This window comes from Prionailurus viverrinus, chromosome D1 (assembly GCF_022837055.1).
Source record: "Prionailurus viverrinus isolate Anna chromosome D1, UM_Priviv_1.0, whole genome shotgun sequence".
Classification (NCBI taxonomy): domain Eukaryota; kingdom Metazoa; phylum Chordata; class Mammalia; order Carnivora; family Felidae; genus Prionailurus; species Prionailurus viverrinus.
The window spans coordinates 1,892,048-1,907,913 of record NC_062570.1 but is presented as its reverse complement, the minus strand read 5'-3'; the positions used below and the strand labels follow the sequence as shown (position 1 = coordinate 1,907,913).

At 45.4% G+C, this 15,866-nt stretch overlaps 1 protein-coding gene across 10 annotated transcripts in view; it reads right to left on the bottom strand.

Annotated features, from left to right (window-relative positions):
• The window catches only part of DYNC2H1 (dynein cytoplasmic 2 heavy chain 1), a 355,486-nt gene that overhangs the window by 163,128 nt on the left and 176,492 nt on the right, over positions 1-15,866 (bottom strand). For all 10 annotated transcript variants that reach the window (XM_047878737.1, XM_047878734.1, XM_047878738.1 and 7 more), the window contains 4 exons: positions 14,828-14,959; positions 13,818-13,890; positions 4,730-4,890; positions 2,072-2,197 (listed from right to left, as the gene is read on the bottom strand). In XM_047878737.1, coding sequence (XP_047734693.1) covers positions 2,072-2,197; positions 4,730-4,890; positions 13,818-13,890; positions 14,828-14,959 — 492 coding nt within the window. The remainder of the gene's footprint in view (positions 1-2,071; positions 2,198-4,729; positions 4,891-13,817; positions 13,891-14,827; positions 14,960-15,866) is intronic.

The following is a 15,866-nucleotide window of genomic DNA, read 5'->3' as shown; positions in this document are numbered from 1 at the left end:
CTGCCCCTCCCCCACTCATTCTTGGTCTCTCCCTCTCTCTCTCTCTCTCTCTCTCTCTCTCTCAAAACATGGATAACCTTTAAAAACTTTTTTTAAAAAAGATTTGCTTCTGGGGCACCCGGTGGCTCAGTCGGTTAAGCAGCCGACTTCAGCTCAGGTCATGATCTTGCGGTCTGTGGGTTCAAGCCCTGCATCAGGCTCTCTGCTGACAGCTCAGAGCCTGGAGCCTGTTTTGGATTCTGTGTCTCCCTCTCTCCCTGACCCTCCCCTGTTCAGGCTCTGTCTCTCTCTGTCTCAAAAATAAATAAATGTTTAAAAAAAAAATACATGTTAAAAAAAAAGATTTGCTTCTGAGAAATCATTGTAATTGTGTGTTACACAAATAAATAGCTATCGATCTATTATTTGGAAGAAAAAGCAGAATTTAAGCATTTACAGGTCTTCTTTACATGTTTTAAAACATACGTGAGTTATCAGACATGAATTATATATTTTTACACATTAATGGTTTTCTCAGAAAACTGTCCTAATAATAGAATTCCTCAAATATTTACATATACCTCAGTTTCCAAATCTGTGTCTTGTTTTGATTTTATGAACCACCACCGTCCATCAATTAACTCACTGAGTCATGAACTCATTCAAAGATGTGATTGCCTATATGTTGTGAAAGGTGCTACAGGTGCCATGTACTAGGACCACACACTTTTTCGACACATTACAATTAGGTAAGGGCCTCTGTCCATCTATTCTATTCTCAATTATACGTCTGCCAGATCAATTAAACTAATTAACTCACCCTCCTGCTTAAGACCTCCTTTGACTTCAACCTAAGAAAAAAATTTCCAAATTCTTCTGCATGGTTCTCAGGGTATTCCACAACCCAGCACCACTCTGCCACGCCCAGCCCTCCCAGCACATTCAAGGTCATCTTTATTCTTTGTACTAGGCCTGTCCGTCTCTCCCACTAGGTCTCTATTTGTGCTGCTGGAATCAACCAGGCTATCCTCACCTGCCTGCCTGCCTTCCCTCCCCACCTCCCTTCCTTCCCTCCCTTCCTTCCCTCCCTTCCCTTCCTCCTCCCTTCCTCCCTTCCCTCCCTCCTTCCTCCCTTCCCCCTTCCTTCCTCCCTTCCTTTCCTCCCTCCTTCCTTCCCCCCTTCCCTCCTTCCTTCCTTCTCTCCCTCCTTCCTTCCTTCTCTCCCTCCTTCCTTCCCCCTTCCCTCCTTCCTTCTCTCCCTCCTTCCTTCCTCCCCTCCCCCCTTCCTTCCTCCCCTCCCTCTCTCCTTCCTTCCTTCTCTCCCTCCTTCCTTCTCTCCCTCCTTCCTTCCTCCCCTCCCCCCTTTCTTCCTCCCCTCCCTCTCTCCTTCCTTTCTTCCCTCCCTCCTTCCTTCTTTCCTCTTTTTCTTCCTTCTTCTTCTTTCTTTCTTTCTTTCTTTCTGCCCCTACACTTAGCTAAATCACGTGCAACTTTCAAGCAACATCTTGTCTTAGGAGTCATCTCTAACTATCCGAGGCCACAATCATCTTTTTTAAGGAACAGACTTAAGTTAGGGTTTGCATTTAAAACCTGGCCAGCAATTTGCTCTGTCTAGAGGCTAGCTTTGCTCTGGGTCTGTGTGAATTCAGTCAAGTGACTGCTTCGGTTTCCATCCTAGCCTCCCAGGGAAGTCCTGTTATCCCCCCGACTCCTCTCCATCCTCTCTCCCCACATAGACACTGCAGACCAAGAGCATCAGGAGAAAGCAATGGTTTGAAAAGGCCTCCTGTAACCCTTTAAAACAGCTACCTACTTCAGTTCTGGGAAAAGCTCCCTAAGCCTCCCTTCGATCCTGATGAATAATTTCTTGGTTCCCCTTACACGCTTTCAAAATAGAGACTTTTGTACACATCCTAATAAAAAGGCCCCCACCTTCATTTGTACAAATGTATATATTAAATGATTAACAGGTTTTAAACGATTTCTCGTTAAACGCTAACTTAAAAAAACATTACATAACGCATGACACTCTTTGGAGATCACCCAATTGACTACATTCCGTACTATTTACACCACACTCATCTGAATCTACCTTTTCCAGAACTGGCAGCCAAGACACCACAAGATGTAAGTTCTTCAAACACAGCCAGTCCCCACTGCGGGCACATTCCTTCAGCATCTGAATTGCTAAATCGGCTTGACCCTGACCCATAGCAACCTGCAAGACAAAACACAAGACTTGTTGTAGTAAACACCCACTCCAGTGCCTAGCACATGGGGACTGTGCTGACGGACCACTAATTACTGTTATTCTAGGCCAATGAGGACTGAGGGCGGGTCCCGCCTGAGACTAGCTGCACACGTAGTCCAGTCGTGACCTTGACCTGTGAGGGAGTCAAGCTTCCACTGCCCCGTCCATCCTCCTGCCACGAAGCCCAAAGGCCTTGCTCTGCTAGCAGACCCGGAGAGCGGGAGGCCTGCGGCCCAGTGGCCATCCTGCTTGAGAGGAACTAGGAATGCCTTGCTTAGGTTCCTTATCTGGGTTCTCAGGATAAATAAGTAAGTAAGTAAATAAGTAAGTAAGTAAATAAGAAATTAAGAAAGAAAGAAAGAAAATTAAAAATATAATACAAAAAACAGATCTGATAACACAGAACACAAGAGATTCAAATTATCCTGCTTTACATACTGAACCAACTCAGTTTTTTTGATGAGGGTTCTAAATTTTTAATGTTTGTTTATTTTGAAAGAGAGAGAACGAGCAGAGACAGAGAGAGAGAATCCCAGGCAGGCTCTGCACTGTCAGCGCAGATCCCAACATGGGGCTCGATCCCATGAACCGTGAGATCATGACCTAAGCAGAAACCAAGAGTCAGATGCTTAACTGACTGAGTCACCCAGGTGCCCCGAGGGTTCTAAATTTTTAATAAGAAACACCACTGTGTTGCCATTTCCAACAGCTGTCTTATTTTTGTCCTTCCTTAACAGAAGATTTCTAATACTTTTCTATTTATTAAAAACAAACAGTGCTTGAACTGTTTTGATCCACCTATTAATCATCCATTGTTAAAATGCAAAAAAAAAAAAACCCACAAAAGACAAAAAACAGAAAAAAACAATTTGCTGAACAGAAATTATAGATAATAACACACAACTCAAGGGCGCCACGGTGGCTTGCTCAGTTGAGCATCAGACTTCGCCTCAGGTCACGATCTCATGATTCCTGGGTTCGAACCCCATGTCGGGCTTTGTGCTGACAGCTCAGAGCCTGGAACTTGCTTTGGATTCTGTGTCTCCCTCTCTCTCTGCCCCTCCCTCTGCTCATGCTTGCTCACTCACTCTCTCTCTCTCTCAAAAATAAACATAAAAAAATAAAAATAGACAACTTAGGATTCTCCAGGAAGCCTCAATCATGTGAAAAAAATCTTGAAGAGTCATAAAACCTCAGAAAAAAACATTTACTACAAAAATTTTAAAATATTTTGTAAAAACCACATCAGGAATGTTTTGAGAAGATGGTTAGCCACTCATCCCCTCAAAAATCTACACCACTGCTTCTTAAATTAAAAATTAACTTAGCATATGTAGTCAACAAAGCAACAAAACTTTAAAATAACAGAATTATATCCGTATTTAAAGGATTCCAACAACTGTGGAGGACGTTTCAACAGTCAAAACTACTGCGGCTGCAAACAGCTTTGTACTTCTGGTAAAAGCATTGCTGACAGTAGAATCCATGGCCAGGCCGTCCGCCCGACAGACAGGGCAGGGACTGAGGAGGGATGTGTCCTTATCACAGCAGGAGCAGGGTGAAACCCCATGCCCAGGAGCTGGAGAGGCACCTGCCCATGGGCCCAGGCCCTACCCTCTGGCTGCCTTGTGTCTGGGTCCCCACCATATTCCTACTTCTCCAGTTTTGGTCGTTCTCAAGTGTCTGCTTTGTAATCATTATAATTTTCCCAATAAAAGCAGTTTATTTATTCAGTTGTCAAAAACTGATGGTAAACGAATACATTTTCAGACCTGCATGCAGACTGAATCTGAACAAACTAAGCCCCTAGATTTACCTCGAGAAAATGTGCTATATTACACAAGTTTTACTCAACAATTTATATAGTTCAGCTTCTGCAGGTAAATATTGCTGTGATTTACTGTAAAAGCATCCAAGTAAAATTATTCTCAAAAGGTTAGCAATTATTTTAGCTTCCTATTACCGTTACAACAAATTATCACCACTTAGTACGGTAAAACCAGGAACACGCCTGATCAGATTTCTGATCTAACACTAGGGATCTGGCTTTAATATAAAGGTAGTATCACAAGGCTGCGCTCTTCCTGGAGGCTCTGGGAGAGAATCCCTCGGGCACTTTCCCAGCTCCTGGAAGCCTGCCACACCTCCTCCTTGAGGCCACCCCTCCACCACTGGCCCCACTACCCCTGCCTCCACTCCACCTCCTGGGCTGCCCCCCACGGCTCCATCACCAGCCCCCCCACCCCCCGACTCCGCCTCCTGGGCTGACCCCCACCGCTCCATCACTGCCCCCTCCCCCTGCCCCTGCCTCCACTCCCCCTCCCCGGCTGCCCCCTAGCAGGGCATGCAGACACTGAAGTACATGGCAGAACTTCCTCTGGGGGGAGCCTGGGGACCAGGACGTGGGCACTGTGAGGGGGGGCCAACAGGATGGACCAACAGGATGGACCATGGCAGGGAGACCAAAGCTGGGCAGAAGCAGCAGGTCTCTGTGCTCACCTGGTGGTAGCACTCTCCTCCGCGCTCAGCATTAGCCAGCTCCTGCAGCTCCTGGGAAGGATCTGCACCCGGGGAGATGATTATCAAGACAGGCTCAATCTCCAGTGTCTCTTTGTAGAGGCGTTTGAGATTTAGAGGGAGCGGGGACAGCTCTTTCAGTCCTGGAAGATACAGATTAGAGACGTGAAAACTTTGTAGCAAGCTGATTCAGACAAAAGTCTGTTAAATCTAATTGCAGGATGTAATACAGAGAAGAACCGGCTGACTTAATCCCGTACAGTTTTCTCACTGCGAGATCCCTCACTCACCAGCAATAACTCACATCTGTTGGATGCTGGAGGTGCCGGACATTTTTCTGAATGCTCTACACTTGGGATATCAGCGACTCACTGCACCACCACCAGGCAGGCACCCTGACTGCCTCATCCGGCACAGGAAGAAACACACCATCAGGGTTGTGGCCTCAATAGGTAACTTTCTGCCTACAAGAGAAGACTGAACCCAAGCACCCGTCTCTACCACTATTCACTCATTTCTATGATAACTGGGTGCCTGCTGTGTGCTGTGCACTGGGAATCAGATTTCCGCATGACCTAGTGAACGATTTCACTGTCATGATACACGAGGGCTATGTCTTACGCCCACGCGTTGTGAGAAAAAAAAAAAGTGGTACAGAAGGAAAAGAATATAAGTTTGGAGACAGAATACGTAAGCTCTCAGTTTAGCCACTGACCCTGTACAAATCACTAAAATACTCTGTGCCCAGTGTCCTTGGTTGTGAAAAAAAAAAAAAAAAAAAAAGCATAAAACAATCCATAGGCCATTTGGGAGCAAAACAGGATATGATAATAAAAAAGATTCCACATATTCATCATCTACTCTATGCTAGGCACTATGCCAGATATTTATTTTACATATAAGAAAACTAATAATCAAAGAAACTGAATTTTCCAAAGGCCACCCAGCTGCTGCTGACTGTATTCAACATAATTCACCTGTGCGTCCTCTGACTCTGAAGCTTTTCACAAATTCAAGTCCTATACAGACAAGAAACTGTAATTTTGCTATTATGTTTAAACCTCCTTAACTAAAATTTAAATGTTTCCATGATTAATGTATTGAATAAAAGCCAAGCTAAAGAAGACCCACTTCAATTAATACTTGTTCATACTTGTATGAACTGAGCTAAACAAAACAAAACACAAAACAAAACGGACTAGACACAAGAGTTGAAACCAGGATCAGCAGAACCTAACAGAATGCCTACAGAGGCAGCAGGGGCTTTCCTGTGTCTTCAACACTGCACCCTAGAAATCTGCACCCTAAAAATTCTAAAATCACTGGAAAAGGACACTCTTAAAACTTTCTGTAGCAAGCACTTTAAAATAAAAATTCAGGGATGCCTGAGCGGCTTGGTCACTTAAGCGTCCCACTTTGGCTCGGGTCATGATCTCACAGCTCCTGAGTTCAAGCCCCACAATGGGCTCTGTGTATTAGTATGGAGCCTGCTTCGGATCCTCTGTCCCTCTCTGTGCCCCTCCCACACTGGCACTGTCTCTCTCAAGAATGAACATTAAAAAGGCCCTTCTAGATAACCACGCTGAAAAGACACATTTCACATGTGGCCCACGCCCTCCACTCCTCACAAGAGGAAAGAATGATAAGAAATGTCAAGAGCAGAAATATCCCTAATCTCCAGGAATTTGCCCCAATAGCCTCTGAAAGTTGAACTGCATCTGTAGCATACTGTATGAATTTTAATTTTAACTAAGTTGACATGGCTAACAATCACCCTGTTTTAAGACCTAATCAAAAGGAATTCTTATGGACTTGCGACAGTGTAACTAGAAATGTTTTCATTTGCTCAACACATTTATTCCTAAATTCAGTAAACATTCTAGGCCAAATAAATGCACTACCTGATATTGTGAACTATATCATAAGTCTTAGAAATGGGCCTGGCCTTTGACTCAGGAATTTAAATTACAATAATTTAAGAAATAATCCAGGATGTGAGTGCAGAAGCAGGCACAGAGGATTTCATCCAGGCTGTTGATATTAGTGGCAAGAGGGCAACACACTGAGGAGTCTGAGAGCCATACAGGAGGGCTAAAGTTACAGAAACGGTGCATTTAGAGGTACTTTCCTGAAAAGCAGATTACTCAACAGACAACAGTCCACACTGTAATATACACGCTCACGTGGTCGAACAGAATAGAAAGAACTGCATTAATAATGACTAGTAACAAGTGTTTCCTGTTTTCTATTCTTCCCCATCTCTTCACGGAGCTCTATTTACACGTATCATGTGATAAAAATGTCAGGATACATATATTTCCCTACAAAATAACTACTGACTGAAACGTGTTCTTTTGGAAATTATATGCCAATATAAAACTCTCAAAATTTAAAATACAGGGGCGCCTGGATGGCTCAGGTGGTTAAACGTACAACTTCAGCTCAGGTCATGATCTTGCAATTTGTGAGTTTGAGCCCCGTGTGGGGCTCGACGATCTCCATGCAGAGCCTGGAGCCAGCATTGGATCCTCTGTCCCCCTCTCTCTGCCCCTCCCCGGCTCACACGCTCTCTCCCAAAAATAAATTTAAAAATTAAAAAAAATTTAAATGCAGATTGCCACATCATGTCTTAACAGACCATATACTCGATGAGGACAGGAGTCATGTCTTGTGCTCACCATTTTACATGCACACTCTAACATAAATTCAAATATTCCTTCTAAAGTTAAAATTCCACAGAAAAATATATGTTCATTAGCTCATTTTACACAATATTTCAAACTATTGGAACATTGTGGATTAGAGAAAAAGTCCTGAAAATATACCATTTATGACTCAAGTCATGTTCATGCTACTTTGAATTTCATATTAGCTATTCTGCCCACAAAACTCCAATATTATAACCCTACTGCATTTTAAATGAACTAATCTTTATATATTATCATTGGTTTTATTAACCCAAGCAACTTCAATTCATTCTATCATTAAGACTGTTAGTGTGAATCATCCAGAACTATTCCATGAAACTGAAGAGTCAAAGATGTTCACTGCATTGTGAATTATCACAGTACAGAACTACTTACATATCACTGGGATCGTGGGCCTGGGTGGTTTAGTCAGTTAAGTGTGTGATTCTTGCTTTTGCTGCTCAGGTTATGATGCCAGGTCGTGGGATCGAGCCCTGGGTCAGGCTCTGTGCTGACAAGCATAGACCTGCTTATGATTCTCTCTTCCTCTGCCCCTCCCCTGTTCCCTCTCTCTCTCTCTCTCTAATAAAATAAGATTTTTTTTAAAAAATCACTGGAATTTAAAATTTTGACCATTCATCTTTAAACCATGTCATTTCTTTTAAAAGTAAAAAAAGAACAAAAATGAGTCAAAGAAATAAACCTTTATTGCATTCTATTTACTCAGATAAAATACTGAAATAATAAAAAAGAAATAATTTGCAGTTTAAAAAGGAAAGAATATCAATTCTGTACTTTTTAAGTACCTGAGTAAAAAAAGCAGCAAATTAACATCAAACTATTATAGGAGGTAAGGGTAACAGACTCATTCTTGCTCCCTCACCTCGTCCTCCCCAACAAAGAGACCAACAAGCTTCTAGTGTACAAAATCCCACTTCCTCATTAGAGATAAAACATATCACAAACGTCAGTAAAAAGAAATAAAACCGACAACCACTATCTAATGCAAGATGCCCTTTAGAAACGGACTAATCCTCGAACCTAGAAACAAAAAGCCACACGTTTTGTGGAGGCCGAATCCCAACCCTAACTGTTTCAAGATTCCTGTCCTTGGTTGTGCAAACACTCACCTAGGCACTGCTGGGAAGGCACTCTGCAGGTGGAATTTTGGTTAGGGATATCACAAGAGCATTAACCTCAATTATCCCAGCCGGCCAATGAATCACTAGGACCCTGAAAAGCCTGCAAAGTCAAGGGGACGCCACAGAGAGAGGCAGGGAGGATGAGGCGGAGGAGAGAGCAGAGGGACATATGGGGAGCCTGAGGAAGCATCAGTCGGCCACTGCTGGCTGTGATGTGGAGGAAGGGCCTCTAACCTGGAGGTGGACTCCAGGGACAGAGAGGAAATGCCGACCTCAATCCTGCAAGGGCACGTGGCTGAATCGTGCAATTCAGTGAGCCTCCCCGTAAGGGCAGAGCGGCCAACACCTGCACTTAGCCCTGTGGGATCTGCAGCGGAGAACCCAGGCCAGCCGCCGGGCTACTGACCTCCCCTCTAGAGCCAGGAGATACTACATGGACGTTGTTCTAAGCTGCTAATTGGTGGCAATGTGTTACAGAGGCAACAGAAGATGAATATGCATGTCCTTCTGTCCTTCCCCTTGCTCTCCCACACAGCTTCACGAGACAGATGGAGCCGTGGAAGCAAGGTCCCCCCGGATGGGACGCAGGCACGACTAAGGGAAGGGGCTGGGGAGCGGAGGGCTGCGAGGCTCGGAGACTGTCCCCTGGAGAGTCTTCCTGCGGCCGCGGCGCCCTCCGCAAACGCGCCTCCTACCAGCCTCACCATGCAGCACAAACCCTGCTCAGAGCAGCTACTCAAAGCCGAATGTGATCAGAATAACTCAAGTCGGAGTATGTGCATGTGGTGACTGCTATCGTGAAAAAGTAACAGATGTGGCTGGTATACGCGAGCTTGGAGGACTCCAGTGATGCGCCTAAGCTTCTGGGATGGCTCTACTCCACCGAAATGGACACCACTTAAAACACAACTGTTTAAGTTACTGCTTTAAAGTTTATACATTACAAAAAGGATTGCTTAAACTTAATAAAAATCTTTCCGTATGAATGATGCTTGAAAAATTACATTTGAAATCAAATCTTTAGAATTTCATTAGAAAGATAAGTGCTTGTCATTCTCTAGCAATTTGAATTTTTAAAACTTATTCATACAATAAAAACTCCAATTTTATATGAAAACTCTACTAATAAAACCATTTGACCAAATACAAAGTCATCTACCCATATACCAGTTTATATAACTTTTGCTTAAAAATAGGCAGAATATGGTTTTAGAAGTATATTAAACTTACAAAGCATTCGAATATGTGAACACCAGGAGGTTTTTAGTTAATGCTGTTAAGCCTTAAATACCATTTAATCTGGAGGTGAAATAGCACCGCCACGAAGTGTTCCAAAGAGTGGGCACAAGGTCACGCTGCAAGGTCAGCAGGAAAGATCTGCTGCGACGCGGTACAAGGACTGGGGGACGGAGGAAAGAACGGACTCTTACCAACTGCTCCGAAAAGTGCCTCGTTTTACTTAAACTCACATCAAGTTATAGAAACATACAATAAATATACAGATAACCCAGAAATATATTAGATAGTGTTGAGTCCCACAAAGAGAATTAAAACAGGCTGATGTGTTGGTACCCATCAGATGGCCCAGAGAGACCTCTCTGGAAAGGCAATATTGTAAGTTAACATCTGAATGACACAAAGGAGCCATGCATTAAAAAAAAAAAAAAAAAAAAAAAGGTGCATCCATCCGATACCTGGAGCTCATCACAAGAAGTGATGCTGAATCACCAAATTGTACCCCTGGAACACTATATGTAAACCGTAACAGAATTTTTTTAAAATAACATTTTTTCAGGGGCGCCTGGGTGGCGCAGTCGGTTAAGCGTCCAACTTCAGCCAGGTCACGATCTCGCAGTCCGTGAGTTCGAGCCCCGCGTCGGGCTCTGGGCTGATGGCTCAGAGCCTGGAGCCTGTTTCCGATTCTGTGTCTCCCTCTCTCTCTGACCCTCCCCCGTTCATGCTCTGCCTCTCTCTGTCCCAAAAATAAATAAACGTTGAAAAAAAAAATTAAAAAAATAAAAATAAAAAATAAAAATAACATTTTTTCTTAAAAGGTATTCAAGAGAATAGTAATCTTTACTACTGGAGAACTCGGAACTATTATTCAGGACATTGGGAGGTATCTCTGTATTAAATAAAGTCTCCAAGAAAGCATTAAGAATAAAAAAAAAAAGGAGAAAATGCCGCAAACAGATGGTGCAAAGGTCCTGAGACTATTCTGCCCACTTAGGCAAAGGGGGAAGCATGAACAATGTAAGATGAGGTCAGAGAAGCAGAGTCTTATAAGCTTATGTAAGGAAGCTGGATTTTATTCTAAGTGTTTTGAGAAGATTTTGGAGATTTTATGCAAAAAGAGAGATAATTTGGTTTGAACTTTTTAAAGGTTACACAGCTTTATGAGAAGAATGGACTGGAAAGGAAGCAAGAGCTAAAGTAGGGAGACTTGAGTAAGAAGAGAGCCACTGATGGAACATACATTTATAGCCTCTGCGCTTAGAAGCTGTTTAAGGCAGAGGAACACAACCATAAAATAAATGTGTGCCCTCACGTGGCTTCTACTCTAGTTGGAGAACAACTAATAAACACATTAATAACAGAATGTCAGAGAGTACTAATAGTTACAGAGCCCTGAGGGAAATCTTTGCTGGAAAAATGCCATTTGAACAGAGAAGTGGGGAAGACACCGGGGGAGGGGGAGAGCTCCCTTGGAAGAAGGAACAGCAAATGCAAAGGTCCTGAGACTGCAGAAACGCACTGGGGGCTGCAGAACAGGAAAACGGACGGCGGACACGGCTGGAAGGGGCTGAACGAGGGTGGGAGTGGTAGGAGAACATTGTGAGAACTCAGGAAAGGAGCGACTCACCAGGGGACGATGGACTGAGGACCCATGTCATCTAGGCACTCTTGCCGCCATGCTGAGAATAAACTGGGCATGGGCAGAAAAGCAGCCTCAAAAACAGCAGCCCTGCTCACGTGACAGTGACTTAAAGCGGGTAGACGGCAGGAGAGGGGTGAGCAGTGACTGCGCTCTGTGTATGTTCTGACGGCAGAGCCACAGCGACGACGGGAGCTGAGGGGAGAGGTGCTGAGACTCTGCACTCGGTTGGCAGCAATGACAGCAAGGGAGTTAATTCACGGCAAACCTGAGAGATGGAGCCCAGGAAACGTGCTGGTTTCTCAAACCTGCCGCCGCGAGGCTGGTCCGTCCACTGGCACCTGCCGTGAGGCCGTTCCCTCCGGAGCGTCTGCCGCGGGCCACGGCTAAGGGCCTCAGGTGCAACAGGAAGTGAGCGGGTACTTCGCACCGGGACGCTCACACCTTTGTTCCAACACGTCGTTTTCCAGAGTCAACGTCACGCATCTGTAACTGGTGCAGGAGTCGCTGTCAAGCTGTCCTGTTCACATCCGTGTGTCGGCGAGCAAAGTCCCCAGCTAGGAGCATCGGCTACACCACCTGACGGGCGCCTACTGCCCGCTGGACACCCCCTCCCTCCCCCCCCCCCCCCACCGCCGCCAGGACTTCTTTCGGGGAGGCATCCCCGGGACTCCTCTGAGGAGGGCACGGCGGGACATTTCAGATGGAGGCCAGGAGGCCCGGCCCCGTGCACGGAACACACAGGCAGGGACGAACGGGGCTCCACAAGCTGCGCGGGGCACAGGGACGGACAGATACAGGAGGAGACAGACAGAAGTGGAGAAGGGAGAGTCCTGCCCTTCCCCCGCCACGGGTCCCCCTTCCTCACTGCCATGCGCCTGGGACGGGCGTGTGTCGCTCACAACCAGAAGTCACGGGGCCGAGCATCCTGCCAGAGCGCAGCGACCACAGCGCAGGAGGCGAGCGCTCCACGCGCCGTCCGCGCTGAAGAGACCGCGCTGAAGAGACTCGAGGCCCAGCACGCGCCCTCGCAACTCCGTGTTCCCACCCGCAGCCTGCCACGTGACCCGTCCGCGGGGGGGGGGGGGGGGGGGGGGAGAAGGCCTCACGCCGTGTGCGCAAGCTCACGTACACGTACATGTGCTGGCAGAGGGGGCGGGGCAGGGGGCATAGACAGCCTGTGCCGGCACATCCCCCAAGAAGAGGCTCGAGGCTGTCCTCCCAGGTCCTCGATCATGAGTGGAGGCGGGTCACCGCAGGGCCGGGGCTCCTGCAGCACGCGGGAGTCCCCGCAAGAAGTAAATACGGGAAGCACCGCCCACCCGGGACACACGGCCACACCTCCCCGTGCACACCCGACTCCCCCGCAGGCCTGTCCTTGGAGACGGAGTCCGCCCGCAGCGCTGACGACTCGGTCACCTCCCGGCATGTGACCGTGTCTGCTCTCAGTCACACAGAGGCTCTCGGTGTCACCAGTGACCGCTGCCCGAGTGCGCAAGCCCCGCGTCAGTCCTCAGGGACAAGACGACGGTCGCCGGCACGGGAACTTGCCAGTGACAAGCGTGCAAAACCCGGTGTACTGCCCCCAGTTCCCGAAGACGACGTCGCTAAGTCATGTTAGGCTCGCAGGACTGGAACACACACAGCTGGAACACACAGTGTCATACACGAGTAAGATGTTGGGGGCCGATGGAGAACTTCTAGCGACAACGCCAGGGCACTTGGTTACCTAGGCCCGATCTTCTACTTTCCACCTGCTTCGGGATGAAGACCGCTATTCTCGGAAGGGGCTCCTTTCGCTAAAATACGGGCCTTAACACGGCTTCTCCACGTTTTCCTGAGCAAATCAAAATATAGTCTATGGAACTTACAAACGAACCCTACCTTTTAATCCTCTAAGACTACATTAAAGATGTAAATAATGGACTGCATAGTTTGTAATCTGAAAGACGCACACACTCTTCGTTTTTTTACAGCAAAAATAACTCGTTTTGAAGACTTCCCCCCGACCCCAGACTACGGTCATTTACTTGTTTTATTTTGTCTAAATCAAACATTTGATTCCCTGCTTTAAAGTCCTAATCAAGAACAAATGTATAAATGTCTAAAGGGCGTTCACAAGAAAAAAGTTTTTAAATTTCAAACACCTTAACTAAATGCAGGCTGTCAACTATGCATCAAAGTGAATACATTAAGTACAGTTACATCCAACACCCATTTTTCTTTAATCCAGTAGAGGCGGTAAGATAAGCAGAATGAAGGGTAAGACCCTCTAATATTCTAAACTAAGGTCAACATAAAATAAAATGTAAATTAACAAAATAATTCAGGTCAGTGCTCAAGTTCCAGAAGAGTCCCACACTTACCCAGAGCTTTGCAGGCAAACATGCCCATGGCACTTTGCAGTCTGTCTGGTCTGAGCGCCTGCACCACGAGAACCTTCAAAGAAAGTGCAGGGTAGTTTTAAACAATACAGTTCACACAACAGGTGTAAACAATAATGTTAGTTAATGAAACATGTATTTACTAACATGTCAGCACTGATCAATGTGGCACAATATTTACTTACACAGTCACAGTAAGTATATACAAAGACATATTTTTAATAAGGAAAATATTAACTAAAAGTCCATTTATTTCTTCAAATTTATCATCAGAAGTCCACACGAGCATGTCATTGTCACAGGGTCAGCTATGTCTTCAGTATCCAGGAAGTGGCCACGTGGCAGCTGCCAACGAGGGTATAAAGGTGAGGCACTTTTGATGATCGTAGAGCAGAGGCCCAGAAATCTTGTCTAAAATTTTCAAATTACTGTTTTCATGCTCAAACGTGTATATACCCAGGTGTTTAAGTTTTCAAGAAACGTGCTTCCTAGCTTCCTTTCCTTTCATCTCAAGCCACACTTGGTACAGGAGCACCGACCAAGGAGATACAAGAAGACACCAGCACCAGCAGCCTGGTGACCGGGGACACCCCTTCCCAGAGAGCCCGCCAGCTCTAAGCCCTGGCCTACCCCAAAGACCAGAACCCTCCAGTAAGTTCAGTGCTCCGTTTGATACAAAACGGGAGAGGAGGGCCTGGGCCTCACGAGGCGGTGTTTCCCACGGACAGAACCCGGGAAATGAGAGAAGAAGCCTCACACTCTAATGTCTTCCTGTGAGACTCTCTCTCTCCTGAAAAATCACCCTTTGGGCTACAGCACACGGAGACACCCAGGCACGCCTGCCAGTGACCACACTGTCTGGGCCCACGGCAAAAGCAGAAAGCCCTTCCCCACGTTAACATCACATGACATCCAAAGGCAGAACTTTCATTTAAGTGGCTTCTGGATGACAAGAGAAGTATCAGATATTTTTATGCATTTAGAGAACTTACCTGCTGAAATAAGGAAACTTTCTTTGCAAGAATAGACGGAAACTCTTGCTCACACATTGAAGTGTGATAGTAAGTACGCCACAGCGCTTCATCGTCAAAGCAGAGGGTCTGATAAAGACTAGGGAGAGTAATCTACAACACAAAAATAACCCTACACGGTGAGCTACAAGCAAATGTGAGTCTGTGTGTATATATATGTATTACTAAAAAGGTAAATGGAAACTAATTATTGATAGATGCTTATCAGTTGTTTTCCCCTTTATATTGGCTTATCTAATTATTTCTAGATCAGAAATAGTATGGTTAGGGTCGCCGGGGTAGCTCAGTCGGTTAGGTGTCTGACTTCAGCTCAGGTCATGATCTCACAGTTCGTGCGTTCGAGCCCCACATTGGGCTCTGTGCTGACAGCTCGGAGCCTGGAGCCTGCTCCAGATGCTGCGTCTCCCTTTCTCTCTGCCCCTCCCTCGCTCACGCTCTGTCTTTCTCTCTCTCTCTCTCAAAACTAAATAAACATTAAAAAAAAATAGTATGGTTAGACTTATCCAATCCAGAATTAGATAAAATTCGACATTTCCAAAGTAGTATCAGCTCAATATTTGCAAGTTAACAAATCTTTTCTTGACATAAAAACTTTTGTACTTATCTCCACCTTGTGGAGAAAGGAATCCTTTGTTAAAAACCAGTACATTTTTTACTGAGTCCTGACGGACATGTCCACAGGCACGTTAAGCACCACAACAGAGTTCTACAAGAGATTATAAAAATATGCTGAATTTCACATCAACATCAAATCCTGAATAGAACATGGCTTTTCTAAACCACATTCATTTATGCTGCACTCATGAGCACGTTGCTTCCTTTGCCTCTAGATGTTCTAAATTTCTACTTATTAATGTCTACACAAGAGTCCTCATAAATTTCTACTGTGCGTTCAATATTCTCCTTAAACAATTATCATCTCTCCGGGATGTTCTTCAACATATTCATTTCCTTCTACCTCAAATAGTATTCTCTCTTCCAAACTTTGTTTTTAATCTTT